We start from the raw sequence: 19,015 nt of genomic DNA, 5'->3' as shown, positions 1-19,015 counted from the left end.
GTGTGTGGCCCACAAGACAATTGGTTTAAACAACAGGGCTAGAGGTGCTGCCAAAATAGTGTACTGTATCTGCCGTATGATACAGTCTGAACTACAGCCTAGGCCGGGATTCAATCCCATCGTGCTTTTAGGCAATATTAAAGGTAATGTTCATGTTTTCAGGAAAACGGGAAATGATCTTTTAATGTCAAGTGCTCTATAACACTTACTCTTTAAAAATACCAGGCTATTTAGGTTCCGGTGACAAAACAAGGCTTGATTTTCAGGCTGTTGTCCTTTGTCCTCCCCTGCCTTGTGGTGATGCCTCAGAACCCAGGTCAGGGCTGAACTTGTTGTTAAAAGGGATGTGTCGACTCTATATCAGTATATCCTGTCATGTGCTCTACCACTAATGGTGAATCATCTCTCCTGCCAAATGTATGACCATATTAGAGACACATATTTCCCTCAGATTACACAGATCCACAATTTCGATAATCTCCAATATCTACTCTGTGAAATACCACAGTGTGCCATCACAGCACCATTGTAAATACCATTGTAAATACCAAATACCATTGTAAATACAACCCATGCCAGTAAAGCCCTTGAAATGAATTGAATTGAATTGAGAGAGCGAAAGAGAAAGAGAGCGAGGGAGATAAAAAATGGGAGAGGGAGAACGATTAAATGCACACACAACTGATCTTCACTCTGTTTCATAGATAATAAATACAAGTGAAATAAACAATCAAAAATGAACAGTAAACATTACACTCAAAAGTTTCAAAGGAATAGACACATATCAAATGTCATATTACGGCTATATACAGTATTATAATGACGTACAAATAGTCTTTCTCTCTCTCGCACTACCTCTTATCTCGCTTCCATCACCCATCTCCCCTCTCTCCCTCTCTCCCTCCCTCTACCGCTCCACTTATTTCATAGTCAATAACAACCCCAACCAATGTCAATATTTCATATTTCATCCACCTCACCAATCCCTGGGAAGATAATGAGGCTGACTGCTGGATATTTATTTTGATACGTTTTCTCATATCGAGCTTGTAGGGAATTGCTTTTCCTCGTCACACACACACAAGTCTGTTGATGTCAACTCTGCGTCTGTGTGTATGAGTCATGAGGTCATCAGTGGGACTACCCTCCCTGCAGGTCTCAATGGGGGATCCGTGTGTATTCATTATATCACAGTGTGTGTGTGTGTGTGTGTGTGTGTGCCCGCTGTCAGGCCTATCAGTCTTATAATTGGTCCTATTGGTTTGCTGCTGGAACGGTAAATATGGAAGAAGAGGAGTCTCAGATAATGAGTCATAGGGGGAAGGAATTCAACTGGAGTGTGTGTGTGTGTGTGTGTGTGTCTGTGTGTGTCTGTGTGTGTCTGTGTTTGCTGCTGGAATGGTAAACAGTGAAGAAGATGAGTCTCAGAGAATGAGTCATAGGGAGTGGAGAGAGAGAGAGAATCGTGTGACATTTCACATATGGATCTCATCTTGTTATGACATTAATTAGTCGTCAGACCACGCATTCTAACATAGCTCATTAGATACATATCATTTGAGATGAGAGATATGCAGTGTTAGAGATACAGTATATAATAGCTACCTGTATTCCAATGAATTCAGAATGTTATTAGGCTATGGATATGCCTTGATTAAGTCAAAACCAATCAAACCATGATGTTTGAGAGGCAATGATCCAGGTGTTTATTTTATTGTGGATCAGTGTTTAATTGTTGATTACCTTGGTCTTGAGCATACAGGTGTGTTGTCTGTAACTAAAAGCTGGTCCTTGACATTTTACAGTTCTGCTCAGGTAATCAATGAATCACCATCAAATTCAAATGTTGAAATCAATAGATAATTGTCGTTTACAGAAGTAGCAAATTAATTGTGATGATGTAAACTAATTATGATGTGTGCACAGAGATAGTGGGAGACTCAGAGCAGGCGTTTGGCCATTAGGGAGAATATCAACTGGAATCTGGATGCAATCAGTGGTGTAGGCAAACTCAGTTTACTTTGGGACAACAGTTTACCAACCTTGAAAAATGCATCTAAAGACTATGGAGCATAATTTTGAGACCAGCGATCAGTTTACTGGATGCAATGTAGTAGAGCCAGTATTTAAGGCTTTTGCGCCATCTACTGGTATAAATAGGGATGTGCTTTCAAGTTCGAGTGGGTTTGTTGACATGCAGTGCATTCGGAAAGTATTCAGCCTCCTTGACTTCTTCTACATTTTGTTAAATTCTTATCTTATTCTAAAATGGATCAAACTATTTCCCCCCTCATCAATCTACACACAATACCCCATAACAACAAAGCAAAAACAGATTTTTTTTTTCTTTAGCACATTTATTTAAAATAAAAAATATACTTTTACATAAGTATTAAGATCCTTTACTCTGTACTTTGTTGCAGCACCTTTGGCAGCGATTACAGCCTCGAGTCTTCTTGGGTATGACGCTACAAGCTTGGCACACCTGCATTTGGGGAGTTTCTCCCATTCTTCTCTGCAGATCATCTAACCACTCCAGTGTTTAATTGCTATATCGTAATTACCTCGCCACTATGGCCTATTTTATTGCCTTACCTCTCTTATCTTACCTCATTTGCACACACTGTATATATACTTTTTTTTCCTACTGTATTATTGACTGTATGTTTGTTTTACTCCATGGGTAACTCTGTGTTGCTGTATGTGTCTAACTGCTTTGCTTTATCTTGGCCAGGTCACAATTGTAAATTAGAACTTGTTAAATAAAGGTGAAATAAAACATTTAAAAAAAAGATCCTCTCAAGCTCTGTCAGGTTGAATGGGGAGAGTCGCTGCACAGCTATTTTCAGGTCTTTCCAGAGATGTTTGATCAGGTTGAAGTCCAGGCTCTGGCTGGGCCACTCAAAGACATTCAGAGACATGTCCTGTAGCCACGCCTGTGTTGTCTTGGCTGTGTGCTTAGGGTCGTTATCCTGTTGGAAGGTGAACCTTCGCACCAGTCTGAGGTCCTGAGCGCTCTGGAGCAGGTTTTCATCAAGGATCTCTCTGTACTTTGCTCCGTTCATCGTTCCCTCCATCCTGACTAGTCTCCCAGTCCCTGTCGCTGAAAAACATCCCCACAGCATGATGCTGCCACCACCATGCTTCACCGTAGGGATGGTGCCAGGTTTCCTCCAGATGTGACGCTTGGCATTAAGGCCAAAGAGTAAAATCTTGGTTTCAGTCTTTAGGTGCCTTTTGGCAAACCCCAAGCGGGCTGTCATGTGCCTTTTACTGAGGAGTGGCTTCCCTCTGGCCACTCTACCATAAAGCCCTTATTGGTGGAGTGCTGCAGATGGTTGTCCTAAGACCACAGGAGGGGTGCAGCGAAATAAAGGAACTGCATTGCAATCTTAAGTCTTCATTATGAACCACAGTTTGATCCCAGGCTGTGTTGCAGCCGGCTGCGACCGGGAGACCCATGAGGCGGCGCACACAATTGGCCCAGCGTCGTCCGGGTTAGGGGAGGGTTAGGGGAGGGTTTGGCCAGGATGTCCTTTTCCCAACTCCTTGTGGCAGGCCAGGTGAATGCATGCTGACTTCGGTCGCCAGTTCCGGCCCAGCTATTTGTCACCACACTATGGGACTCCCAATCACAGCCAGTTGTGATACAGCCTGGAATCAAACCAGGGTCTGTAGTGACGCCTCTAGCACTGAGATGCAGTGCCTTAGACCGCTGCGCCACTCAGGAGCCCTGGGCAGTGTGTCAAGAAGCAGTGCGGATTGGCAGGGTCGTATTTCGGAGGACGCATGGCTCCCGACCTTGGCCTTTCCCGAGTCCGTACGGGAGTTGCAGCGACGAGACAAGACTGTAAATTCCAATTGTGGAAAAAAAGGGGTGTAAAAAAATCAAAAATAAGAGATGGTTGTCCATCTGGAAGGTTCTCCCATCTCCACAGAGGAACTCTGGAGTTCTGTCATCGGGTTCTGCCATTGGGTTCTTGGTCAGGTGACCATGACCAAGGCCCATTTCTCAGTTTGGTCGGGCAGCTAGCTCTAGGACGAGTCTTGGTGGTTCCAAACAATTATGTTTTCACTGTTCTTGTGGACCTTCAAGGCTGCAGACATTTTTGAGTACACTTCCCCAGATCTGTGCCTCAACACAATCCTGTCTCGGAGCTCTATGGACAATACCTTCAAACTCATGGCTTGGTTTTTGCTCTGACATGCACTGTCAACTGTGGGACTTAAACATAGACAGGTGTGCGCCTTTTCAAATCATGTCCAATCAATTGAATTTACTACAGGTGGACCAATCAATTTGTAGAAACATCTCAAGGATGATCAATGTAAACAGGATGCACCTGAGCTGGATTTCAAGTCTCATAGCAAAGGGTCTGAATACTTATGTAAATTTGTAATACATTTTAACATTTCAAAAATCTAAAAACCTGTTTTTGCTTTGTCATTATGGGGTCTTGTGTGTAGATTGAAACTATTTAATACATTTTAGACTAAAGCTGTAACGTAACAATGTGGAAAAAGTCAAGGGGTCTGAATACTTTCCAAATGCACTGTATAAATGAGAGGTTCACAACTACATTCAACCACTAGGGGGAGCACCTCCTTAAGTATGGTACATGTGAGGATTTACAGAGCACAACAGCCTGCTGTTACAATAAACAAAAGGATTCTTAGTGTTGATGTCCATAATCAAATCAAATCCAATGCTATTCGTCACATGCTTCATAAACAACAGGTGTAGACTAACAGTGAAATGCTTACTTACGGCCCTTCCCAATAATGCAGAGAGAAAGAAAATGGACAAAAAAAAGTCAAACGTAATAATAAAAGTAATAATAGTGTAGATACACAATGAGTAGCGATAATGTGTCTATATACACAGGTACTAGTGCTGAGTCCATCTGCAGGGGGTACGAGGTAATTGAGGGAAATACAGTTGAAGTCAGAAGTTTACATACACTTAGGTTGGAATCATTAAAAATATTTTTTCAACCACGCCACAAATTTCTTGTTTAACAAACTATAGTTTTGGCAAGTTGGTTAGGACATCTACTTTGTGCATGACACAAGTCATTTTCCCAACAATTGTTTACAGACAGATTTCACTTATAATTCACTATCACAATTCCAGTGGGTCAGACGTTTACATACACTAAGTTGACTGTGCCTTTAAACAGCTTGGAAAATTCTAGAAATGATGTCATGGCTTGAGAAGCTTCTGATAGGCTAATTGACATACTTTCAGTCAATTGGAGGTGTACCTGTGGATGTATTGTAACGCTCGTCGTTGGGAGAAAGAGAGGAGGACCAAGGTGCAGCGTGGTAAGTGTACATCTTGTTTTAATAAGAAATACTGAACACTAAACAAAACAATAAAATGACAAAATGAACAGTCCTGAACGGTGAAACAAAACACAGAACAGAAAATAAACACCCACGAAACACAGGTGGAAAAAGGCTACCTAAGTATGATTCTGTAAGGGTTCTCGTCCTCCTCTTCTGAGGAGGAGTAGCGAGAAGGATCGGAGGACAAATGCGCAGCGTGGTAAGTGTCCATAATGTTTTTTTAATAAAGACAATAGAACACTCGAACAAAACAACAAACGATGACGTGAATATACAAAACCGAAAACAGTACCGTGTGGACCAAACACTCACACGGAAAACAAACACCCACAACCCAAAAGTGAAACCCAGGCAACCTAAGTATGATTCTCAATCAGGGACAACAATTGACAGCTGCCTCTGATTGAGAACCATACTAGGCCAAACTCAAAAACCAACATAGAAAAACAAACAGACTGCCCACCCAACTCACGCCCTGACCATACTAAAACAAAGATATAATAACAGAACTAAGGTCAGAACGTGACACGTATTTCAAGGCCTACCTTCAAACTCAGTGCCTCTTTGCTTGACATCATGGGAAAATCAAAAGAAATCAGCCAAGACCTCAGAAAAAAATGTGTAGACCTCCACAAGTCTGGTTGTTCTTTGGGAGCAATTTCCAAATGCCTGAAGGTACCACGTTCATCTGTACAAACAATAGTACGCAAGTATTAACACCATGGGTCCACGCAGCCGTCATACCTGTAACGTTGGTCCTCTTCTTCTGACGAGGAGTAAGAGATATCGGACCAATGTGCAGCGTGGTAAGTGTCCATTTTAACATGTACAACTGAACACTACAGAATACAAAATAACAAAGTGAAAGAACAAAGGAAAATCGAAACAGACCCGTATGGTACAGACACAGACACAGGAAACAATCACCCACAACTCAACAGTGAAACCAGGCTACCTAAGTATGATTCTCAATCAGGGACAACGATTGACAGCTGCCTCTGATTGAGAACCATACCAGGCCAAACACAGAAATCCCAAAACATAGAAAAAGGAACATAGACAACCCACCCAACTCACGCCCTGACCATACTAAAACAAAGACATAACAAAAGAACTGAGGTCAGAACGCGACAGTACCCCCCCCCCCCCCTTCCCAAAGGTGCGGACTCCGGCCGCAAAACCTGAACCGATAGGGGAGGGTCTGTGTGGGTGTCTGTCCGCGGTGGCGGCTCTGGCGCGGGACGTGGACCCCACTCCACCATAGTCTTTCTCCGCCTCTTTAACCGCCTCCGTGACCTCTTTAGAGCAGCGGGTCCCGAATGGACAGGAGATTCCGGCAGCACCGGACAGGCGGGAGACTCCAGGAGCACCGGACAGGCAGGAGACTCCAGGAGCACCGGACAGGCGGGAGACTCCAGGAGCACCGGACAGGCGGGAGACTCCGGCAGCACCGGAGTGACGGACGGCTCTGGCAGCTCCTGACTGACGAGCAGCTCTGGCAGCTCCTGGCTGACGGACGGCTCTGGCAGCTCCTGGCTGACGGACGGCTCTGGCAGCTCCTGACTGACGAGCAGCTCTGGCAGCTCCTGGCTGACGGACGGCTCTGGCAGCTCCTGACTGACGGACGGCTCTGGCAGCTCAGGACAGACGGGCGGCTCTGGCAGCTCAGGACAGACGTGAGTCTCTGGCTGCTCAGGACAGACGGGAGACTCTGGCAGCTCAGGACAGATGGGAGACTCTGGCAGCTCAGGACAGACGGGAGCACCTGTAGGGAGGAGACGGAGAGACAGCCTGGTGTGGGGGGCTGCCACCTGAGGGCTGGTGCGTGGAGGTGGCACCGGATAGACCGGACCGTGAAGGCGCACTGAAGGTCTCGAGCACCGAGCCTGCCCAACCCTACCTGGTTGAATGCTCCCTGTAGCCAGGCCAGTGTGGCAAGGTGGAATAGCCCGCACTGGGCTGTGCTGGCGAACCGGGGACACCATGCGTACCCCGGCCCGAGGAGACGCACTGGATACCAGATGCGCTGAGCCGACTTCATGGCACCTGGCTCGATGCCCACTCTAGCCCGGCCGATACGAGGCGCTGCTATGTACCGCACCAGGCTATGCCTGCGCACCGGGGACACCGTGCGCCTCACGGCATAACACGGTGCCTGCCCGGTCCCTCTCTCTCCACGATAAGCACGGGGAGTTGGCTCAGGTCTCCTACCTGACTTAGCCACACACCAATACATTTTTGGGGCTGCCTCTCGGGCTTCCAACTGCGCTGCCGTGCTGCCTCCTCATACCACCGCCTCTCGGCTTTCCCTGCCTCCAGCTCTGCCTTGGGGCGGCGATACTCTCCAGCCTGTGCCCAGGGTCCCTTGCTGTCCAGAATCTCCTCCCATGTCCAGGAGTCCTGAGATCACTGCTGCTGCCCGTTACCACGCTGCTTGGTCCTTTGGTGGTGGGTGATTCTGTAACGCTCGTCTGTGGTGGAAGAAGGTGAGGACCAATGGTAGGTGTAGGTGTCCATATTGATAATTTATTATCACGAGAATACTAAACAAAATAACAAAGGAGAACAAACTAAACAAAACAGTCCTGTCTGGTGTAGACACAAAACAGAAAACAATCACGCACAACTCAAAAGTGAAACCAGGCTACCTAAGTATGGTTCTCAATCAGGGACAACGATTGACAGCTGCCTCTGATTGAGAACCATACCAGGCCAAACACAGAAATCCCAAAACATAGAAAAAGGAACATAGACAACCCACACAACTCACGCCCTGACCATACTAAAACAAAGACATAACAAAAGAACTAAGGTCAGAACGTGACAGTACCCCTCAGGGAGGAGACCATAACCTGAAAGGCCGCTCAGCAAGGAAGAAGCCACTGCTCCAAAACCACCATAAAAAAGACAGACTATGGTTTTCAACTGCACATGGGGACAAAGATCATACTTTTTGGAGAAATGTCCTCTTGTCTGATGAAGCAAAAATAGAACTGTTTGGCCATAATGACCATTGTTATGTTTGGAGGAAAAAGGGGGAGGCTTGCAAGCCGAAGAACACCCTCCCAACCGTGAAGCACGGGGGTGGCAGCATCATGTTGTGGGGGTGCTTTGTTGCAGGAGGGACTGGTGCACTTCACAAAATAGATGGTGTCATGAGGGAAGACAATTATGTGGATATATTGAAGCAACATCTCAAGACATCAGTCAGGAAGTAAAAGCTTGGTCTCAAATGGGTCTTCCAAATGGACAATGACCCCAAGCATACTTCCAAAGTTGTGGCAAAATGGCTTCAGGACAGCAAAGTCAAGGTATTGGAGTGGCCATCACAAGGCCCTGACCTCAATCCTATAGAAAATTTGTGGGCAGAACTGAAAAAGCGTGTGTGAGGAAGGAGGCCTACAAACCTGACTCCGTTACACCAGCTCTTTCAGGAGGAATGGGCCAAAATTCACCCAACTTATTGTGGGAAGCTGGTGGAAGGCTACCCGAAACGTTTGACCCAAGGTAAACAATTTATAGACAATGCTACCAAATACTAATTGAGTGTATGTAAACTTCTGACCCCCTGGGAATGTGATGAAAGAAATAAAAGCTGAAATAAATCATTCTCTCTACTATTATTCGGACATTTCACATTCTTAAAATAAAGTGGTGATCCTAACTGACCCAAGACAGGGGATTTTTTACTAGGATTAAATGTCAGGAATTGTGAATAACTGAGTTTAAATGTATTTGGCTGAGGTGTATGTAAACTTCCGACTTCAACTGTATGTACATACAACTAGGAATAAAGTGACAGATCGTAACAGCAACAGCAGCAGCGTATGTGACGAGTAAAAACAGTTCCTGCAAAAGAAGGGTCAATGCCAATAGTCCTGGTAGCTATTTGGTTAACTATCTAAGAGTGTTATGGCTTGGGGCAGATATTACTACTGATAGGAACACATGATCCATATAGGTAGGGCCAGGAAGTTTTTTGGGGTCCAGTGAGGAGGCCAGAGGAGAATTCCAGGACCTCGGCCGACAACATAGGGGATTGTTTATGAAACAGCCACCATATATTCTCCAGATGCGTGTCCCAAGACAAAATATCACTTTTTAAAGAACTATGCCCAGCTGAAAGGAACATCTCAATGTGTTATTTTATGATTCAGCTCTTCTTGGGAGGTTTGGGTCTTCCTAGCCATGTTTCACAAGATGTGACCGCTCCAATATGGTGTAGTAGCAGTGCATCATGTTCATGTGGTTTGTAATGCCTTCTAACCCTCCCCACAAGCCATGTGAACCTCATGGCACAAGTGGCTGAACTAAATCTCTAGCTAGCTACGCTATAATATAAAGTGAATGAAAGTACATGGAGTGCATACATTTGAGCGATATTATGATATACACTACATGACCAAAAGTATGGGGACACCTGCTCGTCGAACATCTCATTCCAAAATCATGGGCATTAATATGGAGTTGGTCCACCCTTTGCTGCTATAACAGCCTCCACTCTTCTGGGAAAGCCGATCTCGACAAACCATTTCTGTGTGGACATCGCTTTGTGCACGGGGGCTGAAACAGGAAAAGGCCTTCTCCAAACTATTTCCACAACATTGGAAGCACAGAATCATCTAGAATGTCTTTGTATTCTGTAGCGTTAAGATTTCCCTTCATTGGAATTTAGGAGCCTGAACCATGAAAAACCTCTCCAGACCATTATTTCTCCTCTATCAAATTTTACAGTTGGCACTATACATTCGGGCAGGTAACGTTCTCCTGGCATCTGCCAAACCCAGATTAGTTTGTTGGACTGCCAGGTGGTGAAGTGTGGTGATTCATTACTCCAGAGAACGCGTTTCCACTGCTCCAGAGTCCAATGGTGGCGAGCTTTACACCACTCAAGCCGACGCTTGGCATTGTGCGTGGTGATCTTAGGCTTGTGTGCGACTGCTCGGCCATGGAAACCCATTTCATTAAGCTTCAGACGAACAGTTCTTGTGCTGATGTTGCCTCCAGAGGCAGTTTGGAACTTGGTAGTGAGTGTTGTAACTGAGTACAGGCTATTTTTACGTGCTACATGGTTCAGCACTTGGTGGTCCCGTTCTGTGAGCTTGTGTGGTCTACCACTTCGTGACTGAGCCAGTGCTGTGCCTAGATGTTTCCACTTTCCACAATAACAGCATTTACAGTAGACCAGGGCAGCTATAGCAGGGCAGAAAGTTGCCAAAATGACTTGTTGGAAAGGTGGCATCATATGACGGTGCCACGTTGAAATTAAATGAGCTCTTCAGTAAGGCCATTCTACTGACAATATTTGTCTATGGAGATTGCATGACTGTGTACTCAATTTTATACACCTATTAGCAACGGGTGTGGCTGAAATAGCCGAATCCACTAATTTGAAGGGGTGTCCACATACTTTTAAATATACACTACTGTTCAAAAGTTTGGTCACTTAGAAATGTCCTTGTTTTCCATGAAAACATACATGAAATGAGTTGCAAATATAGTTAAGACTTCGACAAGGTTATAAATCATTTTAATTGAAATAATAATTGTATCCTTAAACTTTGCTATCGTCAAATAATCCTACATTTGCAGCAGTTGCAGCCTTGCAGACCTTTGGCATTCTAGTTGTCAATTTGCTGAGATAATCTGAAGAGATTTCACCCCATGCTTCCTGAAGCACCTCCCACAAGTTGGATTGGCTTGATGGGCACTTCTTACGTACCATACAGTCAAGCTGCGCCCACAACAGCTCAATAGGGTTGAGATCCGGTGACTGTGCTGGCCACTCCCTTATAGACAGAATACCAGCTGACTGCTTCTTCCCTGAATAGTTGGTGCATAGTTTGGTGCTGTACTTTAGGTCATTGTCCTGTTGTAGGAGGAAATAGTCTCCAATTAAGCACCGCCCACAGGGTATGACATGGCGTTGCAAAATGGAGTGATAGCCTTCCTTCTTCAAGATCCCTTTTACCCTGTACAAATCTCCCACTTTACCACCACCAAAACACCCCCAGACCATCCCATTGCCTCCACCATGCTTAACAGATGGCGTCAAGCACTCCTCTAGCATATTTTCATTTTATCTGCGTCTCACGAATGTTCTTCTTTGTGATCTGAGTACCTCAAACTTAGATTAGTCTGTCCATAACACTTTATTCCAATCTTCCTCTGTCCAGTGTCTGTGTTCTTTTGCCCATCTTAATCTTTTATTTTTGTTGGCCAGTCTGAGATACGGCTTTTTCTTTGCAACTCTGCCTAGAAGGCCAGCATGCCGGAGTCACCTCTTCACTGTTGACGTTGACATTGGTGTTTTGCCTTCATTTCTCAGAACAAGAATAGACTGATGAGTTTCAGAAAAAAGTTATTTGTTTCTGCCCATTTTGAGCCTGTAATCGAACCTACAAATGCTGATACTCCAGATACTCAACCTTTCTAAAGAAGGACAGTTTAATTGCTTCTTTAATCAGAACAACAGTTTTCAGCTGTGCTAACATAATTGCAAAACAGGTTTTCCAATGATCAATTAGACTTTTAAAATGATCATCTTGGATTAGCTAACACAACGTGCCATTGGAACACAGGAGTGATGGTTGGTAATAATGGGCCTCTGTACGCCTATGTAGATATTCCATTAAAAAAATCAGCCATTTCCAGCTACAATAGTAATTTACAAAATTAACAATGTCTACACTGTATTTCTGATCAATTTGATGCTATTTTAATAGACAAAAAATGTGCTTTTCTTTCAAAAACAAGGACATTTCTAAGTGACCCCAAACATATATATATATATATATATATATATATATATATATATATATATATATAGCTATATAGTGTATCTACAGTTAACTTTGAGACACCTACTTGGGCTCGTTCCAGTCATGCAAAGTCTGTGCATTTCTGCAGAGGTTTATCAGATCTTTACAGTGCCTGGCAAAAGTCTGCATATGATATGTACATACAATATATAAACTAAGATACTGTAATCTGCACAGGGTCTTGTTTACCCAGTTCACCCTTTAAGATACACTGAGTGTACAAAACATTAAGAACACCTTCCTAATATTGAGTTGCACCCCCTTTTGCCCTCAGAACAGCCTCAATTCGTCGGGGCATGAACTCTACAAGGTGTCGAATGCTTTCCACAGGGATGCTGGACCATGTTGACTCCAATGCTTCCCACGGTTGTGTCAAGTTGGCTAGTTGTCCTTTGGGTGGTGGGTGGACAATTATTGATACACACAGGAAACTGTTGAGCGTGAAAAACTCAGCAGTGTTGTTGTTCTTGACATTCAAAGGCATTTGAATCTTTTGTCTTGCCCATTCACCCTCTGAATGGCACACACACACACACACACACACACACACAATCCATGTCTCAATTGTCTCAAGGCTTAAAAATGTGTCTCTAACTTGTCTCCTCCCCTTCATCTACACTGATTGAAGTGGATTTAACAAGTGACATCAATAAGGGATCATAGCTTTCACCTGGATTCACCTGGTCAGTCTATTTCATGGAAAGAGCAGGTGTTCATAATGTTTCGTACACTCAGTGCATCGCTGACTGACAGGAACCCAACCGACAAGAAGTGTCTGACTTCCTCAAGATGAATGGAGAATGGATTAAAAACAATCTTGAAAATAACAATATAGATAGTAGACAAAGTGAACAAGTTCCGGTTTGAAAATCTTGGTGTTTTATTGTAAGTCTTGCATTTTCAAACTTACACAGCGAGAATCATCATCATCAGAGAGTATGTTCTACAAAGGATTGATGGCCACAGAGTTCATCTGAACAACAAGGGGACTATAGTCTCTCCTATAGCCTGGTTAAACCAGACTGAATGCTACGCTAACTCGTATCACAGCATTCAGCCTAGTTTAACCCAGGCTAGGTCTGTCCTGTTTGGAGGTGGGAATAGTTGTATCTACTTTTACCCATTCATTCTGCCTTAACCTGGTTCCCAGATCTGTTTGTGCTGTCTTGACCAGAATGACCACAGGAGTTGGAAAGACAGCACAAACAGATCTGGGTCCCATGCTATTCGTTCCCCCCCTTCGAGTCATTGTCTATAAGACCAATACCTAGTACACTGGAGTGACATTATTCAGGGTGGAGGTCAATTCCATCTAAATTCCATCTGCAAAATGGAATGTGAATTCAGTTTGGATACCAGGTAAGAAATTCCCATCTTGAACTCAACAGATTGGAACTGAGTTAGAATAGACCCCAAATCTGGATATAACAACATACTGCTAGCCATACACAGCCAAAAGCAGGTATCACTTATATGGCTGCACTAAGGACACCAGACACAAAAGAGAGAGGGTATTGGGGGAAAAACACAGTTTTTCATTAAATATGGGCCCTTTTTTCTCATAGTGCAGGTTCAGAAAACGAGAAACAAAAAGCGCTAGAAGATAAAAGTGTAAATGAAGGAGAGTGACGTAATCTGCCCCCTGTGAAAGAGAAGAGGACACTGTTGGTGTTCGGAGGTCGTTTGGCTTATTTGTTTCTGTCGAGAAAGCACCATCGTCAGTGAACCATCCAAATTTGAGGAGATCATGAAATCCCTCAAGATTACACTCTAACTTTACACCTTGAATGATGTCCTTCGTTGAAACCAGAGGTTTTTGTTCTCAATAATATTCATCTGAGGCTTTTTGTAAATGTAAGACACATTTTGTTGACTAAAACATAATCTAGTAAAGACTACTACTTGTCTTCCTACTAGAGTGTGGAGTTAGTTAGTTAGCCCCCATTTTGTATAGTAGCTGGCTCAGTATTTGCCCATTAGACTTGGCTATTGTAGGCTGAGTCCAAAATCAACCCCTTGACCCTACACCCCAATCCCCTCCTAGCAAATTCTAGGATTATTGGATAGGTGTAAACTGTTAGGACAAAAACTCCACCCAGCCTATCAGAGAAGGAGAAGATGACCATACAGCCTGGGGTCAGTTTGGAACTCGACCGTGGATGCATGAGAGGCAAGGCTCAGTACTGGGAGCAGCTTGGGGTCAGTTTGGAACTCGACCGTGGATGCATGAGAGGCAAGGCTCAGTACTGGGAGCAGCTTGGGGTCAGTTTGGAACTCGACCGTGGATGCATGAGAGGCAAGGCTCAGTACTGGGAGCAGCTTGGGGGCTGATTACATTTCAAGTGTCCGTCTAACAAAACAACATTAGCCTGGTATCCTGACTGACTTCACTACGATTCACCATGGTCTGTTTCTCAAATGGCACCCTATTCCCTACTTAGTGCTCTACTTTTGACAGAGTCTGGTCAAAAGTAGTGCACTATGTAGGGAATAGGGTGCCATTTGGGAAACAACAATTGTTTCACTTTTAAACATTAAATCTTAAAATATGGGATAAAATCATAAAAAAATAGGGAGAGTAATAAGATAAGACAGAAACCAAATAAGTTAACTTTTTCATTTTTTTCCATTCTGTGTTGGTTCTGTGAGAGATGGAGAAATAGGCTAATAAATATATAAACTTCAAAAACTCAAGGGTCAGGGTGGGATTGTTCTTTCATATGAAGAGATATGTGAATACCCGTGGAAAACAAGACTTTTCAAAGTGCAAGTTGGGCTCGCTTCAGTAACAAGGGCTAAGGATGTACACACACAGTCGATGACATCATCATACACCTTGGTGCTGTCACTTCAGACTCGAGTTCCACCACAGCTCACGAGATACCACCAGTGGAATGCCATATAGGAGTTTTCAAAATAAAAGTAAGAAACAAACAAATTTGAATAAATAAGAGTGCCACACAAACTCTGTATTTATGAACAGAAGATGTCCTGGGGTGGCGGCCATTTTGTATTACAGCCATATAGTTGTTGTTCTCTTGTTGTTGTGTCTTGAACTTTAAGTTAAGTACTATGAAGTGGAACTTCTCTTGGGGTTGATGGGGGACAGCTACAGAATGGTAACCTTTGAACGTTTCAACCAGCAAAATGAACAAAGCAATACTGTCCAATTCATGCCACGTGGACGACTGACTGACCGCTTGCCAGTCACACTCTGAGAGAAGTAGAATACATCTTTTCAAAAATATCATTTAAAATGCACAAAAACACAAGGTCAAAAACAGCAACAGAGGCAATAGGTTTTTTCTATACACAAGTTTTCTAACTTATTTTTTTTACACTCCTTTTTTCATCGTTAATTTATTAAGCTATTTAATTATGTACAAAAAAACAAAGCAAGTTGAATGAGCTTTTTTTGGACGGCCACAGGTCTGTTGCCTTGGAAAAGAGAGGGGGAAAAAACAGGAGGTCAAATGGTCGAAATTTAAATATATTTTTTTTAAACAAAAATACTAGAAATGGTTATTGCTTGTTACTGCTGGATAGAGAGAAAGGATGGATGTTGTCTCTATAGTCCAAAGTTCCTTGCTATTCCTTCTTTTTAAATTGTGCCGATGTGTTTCTATAGACAGCTATAAGGTAGGCAGGTGCAGGATAGCTTGTTGTGGTAGCTGCGTTGTTGTAAAAACACATTTGAAGATTGATTTCCACACGGAGCACCGCCCACGTTCCATGGGAATGCATATGATGCATGTTTTTGTTTCTCCTCCATTCGTTTGGATGGAAACATCCTGTATGACACGGCAGACAAGGATCGTTGGTTGTACAAGCGTTTGAGCTGCGTGGTGGATGGGTTTGTTGTTGCTGTTTCAGGTAGCACCATTTCAAGTGTCTGTTGGATGCAGTGCTGTGGTTGCACAGTGGTAAAAAAACCCCCACAAAGACAAGAAATGTAAATGGATAGATGGATGCTGTTGGATGCAGTGCTGTGGTTGCACAGTGGTAAAAAAAAAAACACAAAGACAAGAAATGTCAAATAAAAAGGACCGTCGTTCAAGGGCCAAAATGTGTTGATATGGCAAGTAGACTTCTTGACATTCCACAGAGTCTGTGTCCAAATTACCACTCCTTCCCAAATTGGGAACATTGCCTTGACTTCAGACACAAGACCAGAGCAAACACTCAAACACACAGAACCAAACAAGGTTTTAAAACTCAGAAAACTCTACAGAAAATATTCTAATATATATTAGAAATGTGCATTTCTGATGCTAAAATATGGGGTTGTTTTTTTTTGTTTGATTCTAAAATTACTTAATGAATTGTTTGATTTAAAAAAAAAGGGGTCTAATTCCCTTCGATTACAGTATGTCTGCAATAAAACCAAGATAATGCTGATCCCAGCATATAAAATACATCCTTTTTCATCTTCAGTTTCAATCATTCATAAAGCCGCCCAAGTCAAAATCTAATCTCAAACCATTGCTCTTATTCAGATTCTCAAAATAAAGGTTGGTTCTGTGTTTGGATCAATCTCTGTTCTTCATGTACCCGTTATCGAGACGATACGGGGGGTTGGACCTTCTGCTTGGGACGGAGGGGGGGTTGAGGGGTTCCGAGGGGGGGGACTGGGGGTTGAGGATCAGCAGCGAGTTGGAGCAGAGCGACGGATGGTGCGATGGCGAGGGGTTACAGACAGGAAGTTAGACAGGACAGGTTCAGGTGGTTGGTCTTTGGATGTTGATTTAGCCCCCCGAGGTTGCAGATTGGAGCCGGGGGGGAGGAGTCTACACCCAACAGCCATCTCCTATGAGGAGGATCCGGAGAAGGCTGAGGAGAGTTTGAGGATGCTGCAGCTGGAGTAGCCCTCGTCGCTGGCTAGACTCTGAAGGCTGCTGTGGTCGTCTAGATCGCTGGTGGAGGCCGTAGAAACCGAGTCCAGTTCCCCGTGCTCTGAGAACTCTGTAGACTCCACGTCCACCTCAATCTCCTCTGTAGAGGGCAAGGGAGGTGGGAGAAGGAGAGAGGTAGAGAGAGAGAGAAAGAGAGAGAGAGAGAGTAAGAGAAGAGCAGAACGTTGGAATAACACACTTGAAACAAGAGCTCCTTGGAACTAAACAGGAACACTACTAAACTGAGAAGTTTGGTTTGTTTCCACAAAGAATCTAGCTTTCTGGTTATCCTAAGAATAGGGTACAAGTGTGCAAAGTCCACATCTCTTTAACTGATGTGCTTATGTGTGTGATACAATGAAATAACAACTGGAATCTGACAAAGATCCCTTTCGGCGGTCACGGTCGCTCACCTTGGTCCGAGTCCGAGTGCTCGGAGGAGCAGAGGGTGGAGCCCACGCTGTCCATGCGTATCCTCTCTCCCTCCCCCGGCCCAGTGCCTCCTACCCCGGCCCCGGTGCCCCCCTGCAGCAGGTCCAACTGGCGCTGGAGGTGCCTCTGCTCCCTCTCCAGACTGTCGAGCTGGTTACGGCTCTTACGGTCCGCCTCTTCAAGTTTCTAGAAGAGGGAGAGAAAAGAGGAGAGAAGAGAGAGAGAGAGAGGAGAGAAGGGAGAGAGAGAGAGGAGAGAGAGGAACAGAGAGAGAGGAGAGAAGGGAGAGAGAGGAGAGAGAGAGGAAAATGGAGAGAGAGAGAGGAGAGAGAAGGGAGAGAGAGAGGAGAAGTGAGAGAGAGGATAGAAGGGAGAGAGAGAGGAGAGAAGGGGGAGAGAGAGAGGAGAGAAGGGAGAAAGAGGAGAGAGGAGAGAGAGAGCATGTGTTTAGTTATCTTGAACAAACTGGATTTGTATACCTGTTTCCAAAGGGCACCTGCCTCCTCCACCACACCCTCAGAGAGATGACGAGTTGCTATCCTTTGTGTGTTCCTTTATCTATTTAAAAGGATATTTTACCAGGTGTGTTCAAGTTTCTATAGGAGGGAGAGGAGAGAAGAAAGAGACGAGAGAGCGTGGTTATGAATAGATTTGAATGTATATATTTTAGCGGGTAAGGTTGATAGAGAAGATATTATCAGAGGGATAGTGACAGTGGGAGAGGGGGATGGAGGGAGAGATACAGATAGGGAAGTAGACTAAACATTGGCACGAGGAGAGAGGATGAGAGATAGAGAAGTCAATGAAACCGCCAATCAATTCTCCAACTCCAATGTCAGACTTTAGTATCCTGTATCCGGACTCTAACCTTTGGAAGGGAAATCACCCAACAGTCCACCACAGAAGTAACGCTCTGTCTTTCCAGACTTGGCGTTGTTTATCTTGTATCAGTGTTTTGTTTACGATGCGTTTGTTTACTACTGCTGTTACACAGAGTCACGTCAATACTTGATAAAGACTAGAGCTGACAGTTACAGCACTGAGAGAGAGAGAGAGAGAGGGATGAGACAAAGAGAGAGAGAGAGAGGGATGAGACAAAGAGAGAGAGAGGGGTGAGAGTGAAAGAGGGAGGGGTGAGAGTGAAAGAGAGGGAGGGGTGAGAGTGAAAGAGAGAGAGGGGGAAGAGAGAAAGAGCGAACGAGAGACACGCAACAACAATGCGACCCTTCATTCCATGTTTGTGTCATTGTCAGGGTCAATGTTATTGATCTTCACTCCCATGTTAACCTCATTCAGGTGGCTGTCAGTAGTGGGGAAGCTGCAGGGGCCATAGATTCAGAACAAACATGTTTCTCATTAAGAGCCCAATGTTCCCTCTCACTTTTTGAGTGAGAATTTCAGGTCTGCTGAGCGCAAACTTGAACGTTGTGAAAATTCTGTGCAACTTCCAGCGAGCGTTTACTGTGAACACCGAGGCTGAGCGTTTACTGTGAACACCGAGGCTGAGCGTTTACTGAGCGT

The 19,015-nt window shown here is 44.2% G+C and overlaps 1 protein-coding gene across 2 annotated transcripts in view; it reads right to left on the bottom strand.

Annotated features, from left to right (window-relative positions):
- Positions 1-14,782: 14,782 nt before the first annotated feature.
- LOC139424439 (max interactor 1, dimerization protein) overlaps positions 14,783-19,015 on the bottom strand; it is a 45,514-nt gene continuing 41,281 nt past the window's right edge. The window contains exons 5-6 of one of the 2 annotated variants that reach the window (XM_071176258.1): positions 17,476-17,680; positions 14,783-17,162 (exon numbers count right to left, since the gene is read on the bottom strand). In XM_071176258.1, the coding sequence (XP_071032359.1) occupies positions 16,978-17,162; positions 17,476-17,680 (390 nt within the window). In that variant the 3' untranslated portion in view covers positions 14,783-16,977. The remainder of the gene's footprint in view (positions 17,163-17,475; positions 17,681-19,015) is intronic. The other variant, XM_071176257.1, reaches the window with a different exon arrangement.

The sequence above is a fragment of the Oncorhynchus clarkii genome, chromosome 13 (genome assembly GCF_045791955.1).
Source record: "Oncorhynchus clarkii lewisi isolate Uvic-CL-2024 chromosome 13, UVic_Ocla_1.0, whole genome shotgun sequence".
Lineage (NCBI taxonomy): Eukaryota > Metazoa > Chordata > Actinopteri > Salmoniformes > Salmonidae > Oncorhynchus > Oncorhynchus clarkii.
This window is presented reverse-complemented; position numbering and strand designations above follow the sequence as displayed.